We start from the raw sequence: 16,230 nt of genomic DNA, 5'->3' as shown, positions 1-16,230 counted from the left end.
ATAGTCTGGAGGGCAGGGTCCAGGAGAAAAGAAACCTGGGTTCACAAGTCAATCTGCCACTAAGAACCATGTGACTCTGGGCAGCTCATTTCCATGTTCAGAGCCTCTTTTTAGGCTGCTGAAAAACTGGGGCAAGGATACCTACTTCAAAGGATCCTGTGGGGATTGACCACAGTAATATATGTAAAATGCTTAGTATAATTAAGTTCTCTCTAGCCCAGACATTCACTTCCTCAAGCATTCATCCATTCATTCACTGATTGTATTCATTCATTCAGTCGGTTATTTCTCATTGAAGCTAACGAAGCCTGTCTCTGGGTCAGGATGCTAGGGAATCAGAAAAAAATCAAAAGCAGGAGTTCAAGGTAGGGTGGGCAAGACAAACATACACCACTTAGCATATAATTAGGTACATGGATACATGTACTAACGAGAGGTCAGGTAGTCGCTGTAGGAGCCCAGAGGAGGTAGCAATTAGTTCAGAGCTAGGGCTGCTTTTTTGAAAAAGTGACCTTCAAGAGTTGAGAAAGGAGAAGAGGAAATGCTGTCCAGGGACCTGCCTTTCAGGTTTGTTGGGTGCGTGCAGGCTCTTTGGGGCTGGCCTCTTTGTTTTACAATTTTCACTTGGCTTTCTGCAAGAGTCTTGCTTTTCTGGTCCTGCCCCTTCAAAGCTGCTCTCCGGGGCTGCCTGAGGATCTTTCTAAATGACTCCCTGTTGCCTAAGATTAAGCTCAAGTTCTTTAGCTTGGTAGCAAGGTTCCTCTTGCCAGGCGCCGGTTTCCTCTTCCAGCCTCTTTGCTTGTTGCTCCCCCACGCAACCTTTGTTTCAACCATGTTAAAGTATGCAAATGCCATGGCCTCTGCCCCAGTGCCTTTGCTCATGCTGTTCCTTCTGCCTACAACAGTCTTTCTCCTCTAGAAAACCTTCCTGCACAAGACACTGCAGTTAGCAACTGCCTTTTCTGTGCTTCCATTATACTTTGTATATCATCTCAATGACTGCACTTACGACTTTGTATTGAAATTATCTGCCAACTCCTTAAAGGCAGAGGTTCTATCTGTATTATTTCTGTAAACATAGTGCCTGGGCTGGGCACCTGGTAAAGGTCTGATGGATGTTTGACTAAATGAGTGAATGGAAGAAAGAGATATATTTTAATTTAATTAAGTTTGAGACATAAAAAGACCAATCAGCCTTATCTTGCTATTATTATTATTATTATTAATCTTGCTCTTATTTACCCAATGTATCATGCCCATGAGATCTGGAGTAAAGAGGGGGGAAGAAGAGGAGACAAAATGGATTGGGGTAGGTTTGGCTTTTTTGGCCCTGCCAACCAAATATTTGATTTCCATACCCAACATGGTAATAGTTAGCTGTTAAAACACCAGCCATCCCTGAACTAAACAGACCTAGCCCCCACTGTTCATCTATCAAACTCCTAGTCATCCTTTAAGACATTTGTGAAGCCTGCTCTGACAATGCCCACCAGCCCTGGTGGAGGGGGTCACTTTGTTACCCCTCGACTGTGATCCTTCTATTATTGCATGTATATTGCATTTGGCTACCTTAGAATCCGTGATCCTTAAACTTGGGTAAATTTTTCTGTAGGGGATATATAGCACTGTATAAATTGATTCTAAGTGACTAAAATATTTTTAAGTTGAAACAAATACAGCCTTATCATGGAATAGTATCTAAAATAATACCAGAATTTTCAGAATGAAATAGGACATATAGAGATGATAGGTAGCCTTTATCGAACACTAGACCCAAGGCACTGTGCTAAACACTTTATAGGCATTGCCTTGGATGTTTTGCCAACAGCTGGCTACTTCAGTTCCCTGCCATGTCCCTAGCGGTGAGAATTCCAGCTCTCCTAGTGTTTGTGGCATGTGAGTGGAAAAGGGTTGTTTACTTGAGGCCTCTGTTGTTTACTTGAGGCCTCTGTTTCCAGTTCCCAATAATCAGACTGTTGCAGAATTCAACCTTGGTAAAGGCTGTGGAAAAATGGATCCTGTTCTCTCTGCTGGGATATCCTTTTCTGCCTACCTGCCTGGTAAATTCTTATTGGTCTTTCAACATCCAGTTTAAGTGTCCCCTCTACTGTGAAATCTGTTTTCTTTGGCTCCCACTGTCCCTGGACTTCCCTTAGACCCAGTACCCAGCAACTGGATTATCACTCATTGTTTACCATGGGACTCCTTTATAAGGAGGACAGCTCTTCTGGGAATGTGTCTGAGTCTGATTTCCCAGCACCTAGCAAAGGGCTTGACACAGGGAAGCCTTCAATGAGTATTTGTTGAATGAATGAAGTAATGAAGTTAGCTAATATTCAGAATTGACCCTCAAAAGAAGAATAAGTGATTCTGAGTTCTATCTCTACAGGCCCATTTTCTTAACTTGGGTAGTGGGTTGAATGATGCCCCCGGGGCTCTCACTCTGCCAAATGAGGCCATACTCTAGCCCCTGGAAATTGTGAACATCACCTTACTTGGATAAAAGGGTCTTTGCAATTAAGGATCTCAGAATGAGATCAGCATTATCTGGGTGGACCTGAAATTCAAAGACAAGTGTCCTTATAAGAAAGAAAGAAAAAAAGACACAGGAAGTAGGAGAGAAAGCATGTGAAGATGAAGGTAGAGAGAGATTAGAGTTATGCAGCCACAGGCCAAGGACTACATGGAGCCAACCAAGGAAGGATTCTCCCTTAGAGCCTTCTGAGAGAATGCAGCCCTGCCTAACGACACCTTTGTTTTGGGCTTCTGGCTTCTAGAGGTGTGAAAGAATAAATTTCTGTTGTTTTAGGCTATCCAGTTTGTGATAGTTTGATACAAAAGCCTCAGGAAACTAATACAGCTTGAAAGCAGAAAAGTGTTTTCCGTGAAATTTTACCAGATTATGGCACTACATGAGTTGAACCTGATGGGATTTGGGATTTCCCAGCTATTCCCTTCTCAACAAACACCTGACCACACACCCTAGGCTCTAGCCATGAGGAACCACCCTGTTTCAGAATAGGAGACAGTGTGCCATTCATGTTAGCCAACTCTGGGGCCAGATCCAAAGTATCTTTATACTTCTGAACACCCTGGAAAGATAGTATGCTTACCTTTCATTACAATAATTTTAGTGCAATTATATGCAAGGTCTTGAACTAGCCACTTTACATATGTCGTCTTACTTAATCCCTACAGCCATCCTATTACTATTTATAGATGGGAAAACTAAAGCTGAGAGGGGAGCTGGCTTACCTAGGAGCACATAGTTAGAAGGTAGCAGAGCCAAGATTCCAGAAGTGCTTGATTCCTGTTGTTTTTGACTCTAAAACACTCTGTTCTTTGAGCTACATAAGTCCAGGTGGTGGAGAAATTCACGGGGGGGGGGGCGTGGGGCATGGAGAAGTGTAAAGGCAGATCAATATTCTGTAGAATGACTCAATGTTATTTATTATAGACGCAATTCCTATAGATGCTATTATTGTGATCAAGGAAGTCTTCATGGAAGAGGTGGCCTTCACTTCAAAAACAAAAAACATCTAGATTATCTGTCAGACACTAGGAATCTGACAAGATCCTTTTTCTGGAGGAATTCAGTACGTGTGTGTGTCTATTACACACATTAAAAAACAATGCAATAGAATTATCAGGAATACGGTGGAGGCGATTCCTAATCAGGGTCCCAGAAGGAATCAGAGAAGCCTTTTGGAAGAAGGGATTCCAGCTCCAAATGAGATTTGATGGGTAAGCATTAGGAGAAAAGTAGCAAAGCCTTTCTAGGGACAGCATAAGCAACCCCTTGGTGGAGATAAACAGACTCCTGAGAGTCTGGCACACCTTGTAGCTCAGCACGCTAGTTAGTGGCGTGCAAGGAGGGCATGGACCTGTGGGTTCGAGATGGTCATTAAAGAGCTGGTGGGACTGCCCGACAGGTTTCTGGTCTTACTGCATCCTGCGTGGAGCTTTTCTGCCAAACCAGAAGGTCTTTCTTTTCAATCCCCGCACGTTGTCGGCAGCACCTCAGGAAAAGAGTGTTTAGGGAGCCTGCAAATAACTGCAGAGCAGCCAACGCAACCCAGCCAGCGCCGCGTCCCAGCCCTCTTCGGGAGGCCGGTTACCATGGCAACTAGGTTTGGGCGGAAGTGGCTCCAAAGACTGAGTCTCACTAATCAGGTGACTCTCTTGCCTCCTGCACGTGACACCGGAGCCGGGCGCACTCTCTACCTAATCAGGCCCCGCCTCTCTTTCCTTTTACTGACAAATGACAGGGACCTAGAGCAATGGCCTTTGCGGCTCCATCATGAGGCCCCGCCCTGTGGTAGTGAAAAAACCAATTAGACTTAGGGAAAAAAGAAGCGAACGCCCCAGGTCTCACCCCAGTTTGACAGACGCAATTTAGGCCATCCTTGGGTCCCTCCGCCCCATTCCATTCCGGAGGCGACGGACAGACTTCTGCCCAATAGCGCGTCTCCTGCCTGGGTTGCGTCCCGCCCCTGTGGGAGCTGAACCAATGAGCAGGCCAGGTCTCGGCGGGGCGGTGGGGGTTGCACTGCGGTAATATGGCTCTTCCTTAGCCAGCGGCGGCGGCGACGGCGACGGCCGGAGGTGGGGTAGAGCAGTGCTGCCGCTCCGGCGGCGGGTGTTTGGGCTGTAGGCGCTCTGCGGGTCGTGGCTGAGCGGTGGTTGCGGATGCCGGAGGAGCGCCGGCCCCGCCGCTTGGCGGCCCCAGTGTCAAGATGAGCGTCTCAGCGTCGATTGGGGGCCCGGTGCCCCCGCCGCCCCCCGGCGCGGCCGCCGCGCTGCCTGCCGGTTCTGCCGCGCGGGCCCTGCATGTGGAGCTGCCGTCTCAGCAGGTAACCCCGCGGGCTCGCGGCGCTCCGAACGGGGTCCCGTGGGCGGCGCGCTGTCCCGGTGCCAGCGGGAGACCCCGAGAAGTGGCCGGGAGAACTCGGAGGACTGACGGGGGCGGTCCGCAGGTTTTGTCAGGGGGGAGCTCCAGTGATGGCCGAACCTCTGGGAGATCCCGCAGTCCGAGGGGAGATCCCGTTACTGGCGTTGGGCTGTGTAGAGACAGGAAGAGAGCCAGCGAGACTCCCTGGGGGCCCGAGTCCGCCCGTCCCCGCCGGTGGGCAGCCGCGCATCCCCTTGCGGAGACCCTCTCCCTTATCCCGCCTCGGAACGGACCCGGGGAAACCCTGGTCTCCCACGAGAGACGGGGACAGTGCTTTTCTTTTCTCAACCCACTTGCGGAGACTCCAGTTGCTCCTCTTTCCTACGGCAGAAGCGAGGAGCCTTGAAGGTGTCTGGCATTTACTTTTAATCTCTCCTGATTATGACCTGCTCCCCTCAGCTTCTCAAGAGAAATCCTTTGGAATTTTGGGGTTTTCTTCCTGACCTTAGACACCTCCCACCCCCTCCAAGGAAGGCATTTTAGCAATTTAAGGGGCTCTTTCCTATCTCATGCCTTCAAATGAGTATCTGTGGAAGGACTTGATGTATAAGTATAACCATGTCCCCATCCGTTGGCAAGAGCCTAATGGCTTCTTGGACCCACATTTTAGGGGGGTGATAAAGAGAGCACTGAGTTTGGGGATCTGACAAAATTTTTTGTATCACCCACATATCTGTGGAGTACTTCTTCCCTTCTCTCCCTCGCCCTGCTTCTGTCCTCCAAGAGGAGACTTTGCAGGAATATTAGCATTAAAGAGACTTTAAAGAAAGTCTCCTTCCAAAAAGAGGACCTCAGAAAAACTGTCAGTTATTGAGAGTTTACCTCGTTGGATTTGTGCTCTGTGCTAAACGGCTGGTAGTTCTCTTAATTCTCACAACTCTATGAGATAGCTGTTTTATTAGCCCCACTTTGTAGTTTGGGAAACTGAAGCTTGATGCAAAATCACTCATTCAAAACCTTGCAGTTAGTAAGTGGTGGGGCTGGGTTTCAGAATCCATCATCTGACTCTGTAGCCCATGCACGTGGCTGTGTGCTTGAGACTTGAGATTTGAGCAGCTAACTACTTTCACACAGGACAGAGCATGTTCCTTCATACCCTTTCTCCAACTTTTGATTTCTGTCACAGTTACTGGGAAAGATTCTTAAGGAGGGAAGCAGAGGTTGGGGGCAGAGGGTGGATGGGAAATGGAATGGATTTGAAATCAGGAAAGTGTGTGTGTGTGTGTGTGTGGGGGCTGCTAAAGGGCAGAGGGGAGTTGAGCTAATAGTTAAAGTGGTGGCCAATGAACTGAATTGTTTGTAGAAGCAAGGTGGGGTGTATGTGTGTGTGTGTTGGGAAGATAATTTGTGGAGAATATTAGGAGCTTGAGAGGAGTGAGGTTTGGATTGTATTTATGAGGTCCTGGGAAAGAGTAAAAGTCTTGAGGGGAGGGGAGACTAATTTTTGTGTGTGTGTGTGGGGAGGTGGGTTGTGAGAGTGGATACTGGGAGAGGCAGTGGTGGGCACTGTTAGAAGCAGCCTGGAGAAATCCTAAGGAGCTGAGGATCTAGAGGGGTTTAGTTTGGGAGAGCTTTGGGAAAATGTGGGATTAGGAAAGAGAAAGCATCATTTGTTTCATAGAGCTTGTTCTCTGGTAACAGTTCACAGTTTAAAAACATTTGAGGAAATAACCCAAACATACTGTCCATGGAATAACTTCGACAACATTTGCAAATGTGTGTCAAATTTTTGGATTTGTGATGAGGGATATATAGTGACTTACATGCACAGTGAATGCTATATGAGTGCTGAGTATGGTATTTACAGCTTTCTGGGGGTGTCATCCTTGAATTCTTGGAAGGCAGCCTATAGTATAACAACACTTTCACTTTTGCAGTTAATATTAATTTAGCTTTCTGGGTCCAAATGCCCAAGTTTTGGGGGCATAAATATATAGCATTAAAAAAATAAACATTTTTGTTAAAATGATATCTGTATACAGTAAACTGCACTGATGACTAGCATATAGCTCGATGAATTGTAGTATACAACTTGATGGTCACAAAGTGCTACCTAGATTAAGAAATACAAAATTAATAGCATCCCAGAAGTCCCCTTATGTTCTCTCCCATTTCTTCCTCTCCTTTTTCTCTGAAGGAATCACTATTCTGATTTCTAACATAAGAGATGAGTTTTGCCTGCTCTCGAACTGTATATAATGAAATCATGCAATATGATTGTGACTGGCTTCTTTTGCTCAGCATTGTTTGTGAGAGTCATAGGATATGTGTGCGTATAAAACTTCCTGTTAGCATTCATTCATTGTCTTTTTTTTTTTTTTGCTAACGGCTTTTGCAAAATTTCAAAGGTTTATATAAATTGGAAATCCAATTAATATTCTTTTAAATAACACCTTTGGGAAATTGTGTCATTTAAATAGATCCCATGCTGTTTTATTAAATGTCAATATTTCTAAACAAATAAGCAAACCCTATTGATTTAGGATTTCTACTAAAGGTGATTATCTCAGAGCACAGATTCAGTGGTTCCCCAGCCTACTTCTAAGGCAAGAGTTTTTCAACTTTGGCACTGTTGACACTTTGGGTGGGTAGATGGATGGGGCTGTAAGATTTTTAGCTCTATTCATGGCCTTTACCCACAATATACCAGCAGCATCTGCCCAGTACTAGCAATAAAAAATGTATCCAGATGTTGTCAAATGTTCTTTAAGGGGCTAAATTACTCCTGGTTGAGAACCACTGTTCCCAAGCATACTTTCATTTTAGGGAAGAGAGTATCCCTACTATTACTATTCATTTATTCCAGTCTTCATTAAATCCCATTGATTCTAATGGCTGTAATGTTTAAAATACTAATTTATAATAGATTAGTTCCAGAAGTATTGGACCACCCCACATCTGCCTCCAGAAAAAGACTTATTTTGTTTTTGTTTAAAGAAAGTTCACAAAACTGTGCATAAGGCCTAACTTATTTCTTTCTTATTTTAATCTACTTGTCTTTAAAAACACACACACTTTAGTTAAGAATGCATAACTCATGAACCTTTACATGTATGAGTACTAGCTACAGTCTATGATAGATACTTGACTGTGTCAAATGAAACTACTACTTAGTCTTTGCCTCCTTTTGCTTCTGTATGATCTTACTTTAACTGTAATTTCAGTATGAATTAGTCACACATTTTGAAGACTGCTTTTGCTCTGTAATGTTTGGTCGAGGTTTGAAGAATAACTTCCTTCACACCACTAGACTTAGGAGTCTTGAAATAAAAATACATGATTTGTGATATATTTAATATTTCCTTAAAAGTTTAATTGAGAGCATTTCTTTCTTTCCCAAAGACTTCCTCACGTGAGTGTAACTTAACTATGTTTCTCAGATACTCAAAGTGGGGGTTTTTTAGTGATTGTTAGTGATCCTTTTTGGGAGTCACATATTTCTTTAAGATTTGGTAAAAGCTATAGACTCTTTCCTTAGAAAATGCAGTTACAGACATACATAAACACACAATTTTGCCTGCAGGTTTGGTTCCCTTGAAGTATAAACAAAAACTCTCAAATAGTCCAAACCCAGTTTAATCCCTTTCATTTTAAAAAATTAAAAATTTTTGCAGTTTCATGTTATTTTCCTTAGTTGTTCATGTCATTAGATATATATCTACCACATTTTGCATAATAATGTTTTGTTATGTTTAACTAACACCCCAATTGGTAGACTTCTGGACTCTTTCCAGTTTTTTCTATTACATTGTTGCAATGAGAGTATTCATATGTCATTTCTGTAGGATAAATTTTGAGCAGTGAAATAACTCAGTCAAAGGAGGTATATATATTATTGATATATATTTTATATATAATATTTTTAGCTTTAGACAATATTAGCAAAGTGTTTCCCAAAAAGGACATGCCTATTACACTGCTACCAAATTATGCCAGGATATGCATCTCCACTTTTTGTCAACTTTGGGTATCTTCAGTTTTCTCAATGTTTTCCAACCTGATTTTATGTGTGTATTCTTTTGTATATGAACAATTGTAAACCTACTTTTGCCCACCTCTGTATTTTTGGTATTTAAATAAACATTAATTATTAGTTATATTTTAATAGCTTTGTTTTTGTAATCCAAACACTACATTAAGTACATGATCTCATTTATCCTTATACAACCCTATGAATTTCATGTCTTTACACATATTTATGTAGCATTTCTTTTATGAATTCTTTGTTTATATCTTTGGCATTCATTTTTCTGATTGTTTACTTGTTTTTCATTGATTGAAGAAGAGCATTTTTTTTGGAAGGAGGTGAGGCATATTAGTGCTATGAACCTTTATTTTCCTTGAATTTTTATTTTGGAAGTAAATCCTTTATTGTTATTATTTTGTTTGTCCTTCGTCTCTCCTGCACTTACTCTGATAACTGTAACTTACTATCCCACCCTTTCTTTGGGAAATTGCTTCCTCTTCTCCATGTGCTGTTTTTTTTTTTTTTTTTTAAATATATAATTGACATATTAGTTTCAAGTGTATAGTGTAATGACTTTATATTTTTATATATTGTGGAATTTTTAAATAGACTTTATTTTTTAGAACAGTTTTAGATTTCTAGAAAAGTGCAGAAAGATCCCATATATCCTATATCCAATTTCCTTGATTTTTAACATCTTTCATTAGTATGGTACATTTTTTACAATTAATGAACCAACATTGATACATTATTATTAACTAAGGTTCATAGTTTATTCAGATTTCCTTAGTTTAAAAAAATTGTGATAAAATATATGTAACATAAAATTTGCCATTTTAATTATTTTAAGCATGCAATTCAGTGGCATTAAGTACATTCTCACTGTTGAGCATCCATCACTATCCACTTCTAGAGTTTTTCACAATCCCAAATAGAAACTGTACCCATTAAACAATAACTCCCCATTTTCCCCCTTCTGTCCCTGGTAAATTCTGTTTTCTGTTTCTACTTTGCTGATTCTAGATACTTCACATGAGTAGAATCATACAATATTTCTCCTTTTGTGTCTGGCTTATTTCAGTCAGCATGTTTTCACCATTCATCCATGTTGTAGCACGTATCAGAATTTCATTCCTTTTATAGTAATATTTTATTATATGTATATGCCACGTTTTGTTTAACTGTTCATCTGTTAATGGATCTTTAGTATTTACCTAATAACCTTTTTTGCGCCAGGATTTCATCCTGAATACTACATTATATATAATTATTTTATCTCCTTAGCTTCCTCTTGGTTGTGACAGTTCCTCAGACTTTGTTTTTGATGACTTTGACAGTTCTGAGTACTAGTCAAGTATTTTGCAGGATAACCCTTTTATTGGAATTAGTTTGATTCCCGTCCCGTGCCCCCCCCCCCAATCAGACTGGGGTTATGGGCTTTTGGGAGGAAGGTCAGAGAGATAAAGTGCCATTTTTAGCATATCCTGCCTATCAAGTGTACATACTATTAACATGACTTATCATTGTTGATATTAACATTCATCATCCCTGGCTGAGGTAGTGTTTGTCAGGGTTCTCTGCTGTAAGGTTACTTTCTCCTGATCACCCCTCCATACTGTCCTCTTTGGAAGTGTCAACTGAAGGTTGTTGGTGCCAATTCAAAGTCAACAGGAATCCTCAATTTGGGGCACAGTGAAGAAGGAAACTTTATTTAGTGCAAAACAGTTCAATCTCGATACAGCATGGCTGTGAAAACAGCACAGCTGTGAGGCAGCCTTAGGGCAAAGTGGCGCTGGGACCAGGTAGCCCTGGGTCTAGGCTCCTCTCTGCCTAGACAGCGATGTGCTTTCCTCTCTGCTCCGCTCCGGGGAGACATCCTCAGTGTTTCAGCTGTAGACTAGCCTGGGAAACAGCAGCCTTTGGTGGACAGGGAAAGTGTGCTGCTAGAACCAGCGGGGAGCTGACGTATATAGACAGAAGTCTCCACCCCTGGTCCCTAATTGGTCTGTTCTCATGCAAGTGAGGACTCCAAATCCTTGCAGTTTGATTGGTCCAAAAGGAACTGTCCTGATTGGTTGGTGAAGAAGCTGTTGGGGATATAGCTGTGGAACTCAGATTCAGTGGAGAAAACCTCAACCTTAGTGGTTTAAATAGATCCCAGGAACTCCTTTTTAAGGGCTGGCTCAGATGGCAGAAACAGTGCAGGCAGACAGTTCAGTGCAGGCTTCTCCCTGAAGTGAGAGACTCCTGTGTAGAAAAGGCTAGGCTCTGTATTTCTTTTTTATTCTTGAAATTTGAACCCAGTTAGCTAACAGGAGTCCTTTTCTTTTTTTAAAAAATTTTTTAAAAATTGATTTTTAGAGAGAGGAAGGGAGAGAAACATCGATGTAATCAGTAGCCACTTCCTTTTACAGATGAGGAACCTAAGGTTTAGGTAACTTTCTCAGAGTCACACAGTGTCAACACAGGGATACAGTCCAGGTCTTTGATTCCCAGTTGCTATAGGCACCCACTCTATGCAGGGGTCTGGTGAACAACAAGTTTTAAGTTACATCAGGGTTTGGGAGCATCATGCTTTATATTCTATTTCTCACAGCACTGTGCTGATTACATAGTATGAATTCAGTATATTTTTATTTTTTGATTTTATTTGTATGGGTCTTTCCTTTGAAGAACTTGACAGCTTACAGAGAGGAGGGAAATGGAATTGAAACATACAGGAAAAAAAGGATAGAAGCACAAAAGCTTTATAAAGCTTGATTTAACCGTACATGATATATATTTTCCCCTTATATGTTTATGTGGATCAGATATCTTACTTTGGTCAATCTAATGTAATCATCTTTTTTTCTTTTTATTTAATGTTTTCAAAAGATGTATTTTGTTGGTAAGGCACTGAAGGTAGAGAGGAAGCTGTATCTTACTGGGAACATATCCCCATGCAGCGTAGTACCATGTTGTGCACATTTATTCCTTCCACAAGTATTTATTGAGTCCCTTCTTGTGACTCAAATAAAAAATAATATATAGTTGTATATCTATAAAATAAAATGATGTCAGTTTTTGAGCTTCTTTGGATCTTATAAACAGAATTATATGAGGAAGCTTCAGAAACTCAAAGAAAACATGAGCATCCTAAAGTCATTATTTTTTATGTGACAAAAAGCCATTAAGAAGTTAGGATTTTTTTTGTTTTTCCTGTGAAAATGTTTGGTTTTCCTTTGAAAGGAAAAGCTGGGTCACAGTTTTAACTTGGTGGTAGAAAATTCAGAAGTGAAACTGACTGGAAATAGAGCAAGAGCAGAACTGAAACGAATAAGTTGGGCCTGAAATGTGTGGTAAAATGAAAAAAATTAGTGGGGAGGTAGTGGAAAGAAATATTTGTCATTTTTAATGTACTCAAATATGTGCAGCTATTAACTAGGGCTGTTTTAGGAAAATTAAAGGCATTATGTTAAGAGAAGCCATTTTAGCTTTAATACTTTATTTTAGATTTAATGACATCAGTTATGTCTTAGGCAGAGTTCAAATTTTTTAATGCCTTGTATTTTAGCAGCTGCATTCTTAGATTATCCAGGTAGAAGAGCACATGGAGAATAGGAAACTTGACATTGGAATTTGTAAAAAACATGATTTATAGCATACCTTCTTTTTTTTGTTAATCCTCACCAGAGGATATTTTTTCCCATTGATTTTTAGAGTGAGTGGAAGAGAGGGAGGACGAGGGGGTGGGGAGAGAAAGAAAGAAAAAGAGAGAGAAAGAAACGTCAGTGTGTGAGTGCCAGGGATTGAACCTGCAACCCAGGTACATGCCCTTGATGGGGTACTGAACCCGAGACCTTTCAGTGCACGGGCTGAAGCTCCAACCACTGAGCCGTACTGGTCAGGGCTATAGTATACCTTCTTGATTCAGAATTATATAACTGTGCTTTCTATCTTCCTTTAAGATGGAAACATGAATTTTGAATCATTGAATTTTATAGATGCAAAATCTGAAGCCCTCAGGTGAATCTATTTTCCTGGCCATAGCCTTGGTCCATCTGTTTATTCTGACCCTCAAGGGGTTAATAAAGAGTATTCGTTTAACAAATCTGAATTGAGTGTCATGCTGTTCCTGCTAGCAGCAGAGACCTGACCAGACCCTTGGGTCTCTCATGTGCGGTTCCACTGTGCTTAGCTGGGTATTTTGAGAACTTGTTTCTCAAACTTATCTCTGCTTTAACATGTTATACCTACAGTGTTGGGGATTTTAAGCTAGAATTAAAATGGGAGGAAGGCTGTATTTTACTTTTATTTTTTTATTTTATTTTTCATTTTTGTTCAAAATATTACAGATGCCCTTTTTTCTCCCTATTGACCCGTTCCACCCTGTCCCACTCCCCTCCCCAGTCCCTCTTCACACCATTGTCTGTGTCCTTGGGTTGTGCATGTATGCATGTAAGTTCTTTGGTTGATCTCTCCCCCTCCACCCACCTGCCCCCCTCCATCCCTCTAAGATTCGTCAGTCAGATCTGTGCTTCCATGTCATTGAATCATTTCTGTTCACCAGTTTATTAAGTTCTTCAGATTTCACATATAAGTGAGATCATGTGATGTTTGTCTTTCTCTGCCTGGCTTATTTCGCTTAGCATAATATTCTCCAGGTCCCAAGGAACGCTGTATTTTAAACTTTTCTTTGTAAGTGGGACACTCAGACTCCATCCCATCCCCCTCTTATGGTGTAAATTAGAGTGAAACTTGGAATGTCCCTCTGTAGTTTAAGTGATCAGTCTTCCTGTTTTGTCCCTGGGTACTACCATGCCTATCCTTTTTTCAATATCCCGCTTAAGAAGTCCTAATTCTTTACCTCTTTAACACTACTTGGTGATTGTGAGTTTTTTGATGTCAGGAATTTGATTCTGTGTGATATTGCCATTGACCTCATTGTCTAGGCATTGAAAACTCTAGTTAAGTGCATTTATTGGTTAAGAGGCTGAGACAGATAATGCTAAAGCTAAGCATTAGATCCCAACCCTTAGGAGTCTCTGTCTGTTTGTAGGGCCCTTGCAATAACTGGCAATTTTTCCCCAACGTGGTTTTTAGAATGTCCTAAAAAATGCAGTCAGACTTTAAAAAAAAATAATAAGGAAAATCAGGAAGCTGAAACTGGCAGCTACCTTTGGCTTTTGTCAGTAGACTACTGAGTAAGAAAAAAGAAAAGATACAAATAAGTAAAAGTAGAAATCAGACTTTCATCATCTATTATTTCCAGGAAAAACTTAGTGTTAACATGACTTTCCTTTTTTTGACCGATAAGTAATACATGTGTTTATTTTAGCCTACGTTAAAGCTAATTCTAAGTCCAGAAGTAGAAGAAACTGATGGAGTCAGCGTTTACTCAACAGATATTTATAAAGTACCATCTTTGAAGTATATTAGGCACAGGATTAGAAACTATATGTCTTGTTTCTTCCATTCTATTTATGTCTTTCAGAGGATATGAATTATTTCCTGTCATATTGCAGTCTTTTTTTGGTATAATACAGTAAAACTGAAAACTAAACTTTTTAAAAGGCAAGGATTATGAAATAACTTTTCTTTTTTAAATTTCGCCTACCTTGATGAATAATGTCATTGAGAAAATTGGTACTGCTGTTACAGGTCCAAAGTTCATGTGCCCAGTGCCTTGAAAGGCTAAAACTCAAACTTCAGAGTTTGGAGTAAGGAACGGTTGGTTGATTGAGAAGTTGCCAACAGAAAAGATGGTAGTCCTGGTCCTCAAATCTGTCTTTGGAATGTACAGAGTTCAGGCTTCTTTTATGTCAAGGGAAGGGGAAATGAGAGGGCAAGAGGTTATTGACCACTGCACATATCTGGGGCCAGCAGGGGATGGAGGAAGATTATGCTAGTTGCTTTGAGTCTGGTTACAAGGTTCCTGCAAATCTTTGATACGAAATACATACTTTCCTTGTCTTCTCAAGCCATAAGCAGAATTTCTCTAATGATTAGCATGTCTGTATACAAGACTAAGCAGAAGCTAGTAGCCTGAGCCATAGGAACAAAGCAGGCCTGAACAAGATGGAGTCATACCTAGCATTTTACTGTTACCCTGCTTTCATCCACTAAAATGTTAATGTTTAGGTATATGTGAGAAGCAGCAATATGAAGAAGATGTTTTAATTTTTCATCCTGAAAATAAGTTGCAAACCAAGGTGGGCTGTGGGGTTGCTCATTACAGGTGTAAGATATTTTACAGGACTATACTCATTACAGGGGAGAATTGGTCCAATTATAGAATTGTGTATATAGTAGGTATTTCAGGCTTGTTTTCATGAATTGACTTAATGGGGTTTATTCTATGTGGAAGATATTTAAAATATACATAAAAACACAGAACAGATGTCCAGGTTCTCTGGAGTGACTGCTTTACTTGGATATTCATAATATTTCTATCAAAAGCCATCTGGCTGATTATTAGGACACTAAAATTGCAGAATTTCTTGATTGCACATTAGCTACATTTTTGATACTATACAAACTGGGCTATTTTAATATTACCTGAAGATTGTCTTCATTTGGCGTAATGGATGGGGCAGGAAGGTCAGGAGGGATGTCTCCAAAGTGGAGATTCTGAAGCTGAGTCATGAAGAAGGATTAGGTGTTTGTCAACTTAATTGTAGGCATTCGTTTTACTCCAATTTTTCGATTACCATTTGCTGCCAGGTTTCCCTCCAGACAAGACTCATGGTTCAATGTCACACACCATTACAGAAATATCCTTTAAAAATTATTCATGAACAAATTTCCCACTCTTACCTTTTTGCTTTTTGCCACGCTGCCTTGTTTTTAGTAGCCAATCCCTTTAAAACCATTCTCATAGTATTTTAGCCACAGTAGTTACAGCCGTCTCCCCTATGTAACAGGTGAGAAAAATCAAGGCTCAGAAAAGAATGTGGAGGAGGTTGAGTTCATACCCAGCTATTCTGGTTCTAAATTCAGAGCTCTTCCTATCATCTTACTCTGTTTGCTTGTTGGATGTAAAGTACAATTTCCCAATTTCATCTTTGCCTCTTACTTCAAAAACCTTTATAGCTCAAGTTAGGTGGATAGATTTTGAAGCTACAGGTACACTGACCACAAAGGCTGAGGCAACGTTAAGCGGATTGATGATAATAGTACCATCACTGAGCTGTGTGCCAGCACCTGTCTACGCACTCTGTGGTTACTTCGTTTACTCTTCTTTACAACTCTGTGAGGTAGAAACTGTTATTAGTGCCATTTTACAGGTGAGGTACCTGGAGCTTAGGTTAAATACATTTCCAAGTAAAACAGC

At 40.9% G+C, this 16,230-nt stretch overlaps 1 protein-coding gene across 1 annotated transcript in view; it reads left to right on the top strand.

The window, feature by feature from the left end:
* Positions 1-4,616: 4,616 nt before the first annotated feature.
* Positions 4,617-16,230, top strand: part of UVRAG (UV radiation resistance associated) — a 242,541-nt gene continuing 230,927 nt past the window's right edge. Inside the window, exon 1 of the mRNA XM_087821652.1 lies at positions 4,617-4,853. Coding sequence (XP_087677778.1) covers positions 4,737-4,853 — 117 coding nt within the window. The 5' untranslated portion in view covers positions 4,617-4,736. The remainder of the gene's footprint in view (positions 4,854-16,230) is intronic.

Source organism: Miniopterus natalensis, chromosome 11, assembly GCF_054644295.1.
Source record: "Miniopterus natalensis isolate mMinNat1 chromosome 11, mMinNat1.hap1, whole genome shotgun sequence".
NCBI lineage: Eukaryota > Metazoa > Chordata > Mammalia > Chiroptera > Miniopteridae > Miniopterus > Miniopterus natalensis.
This window is presented reverse-complemented; position numbering and strand designations above follow the sequence as displayed.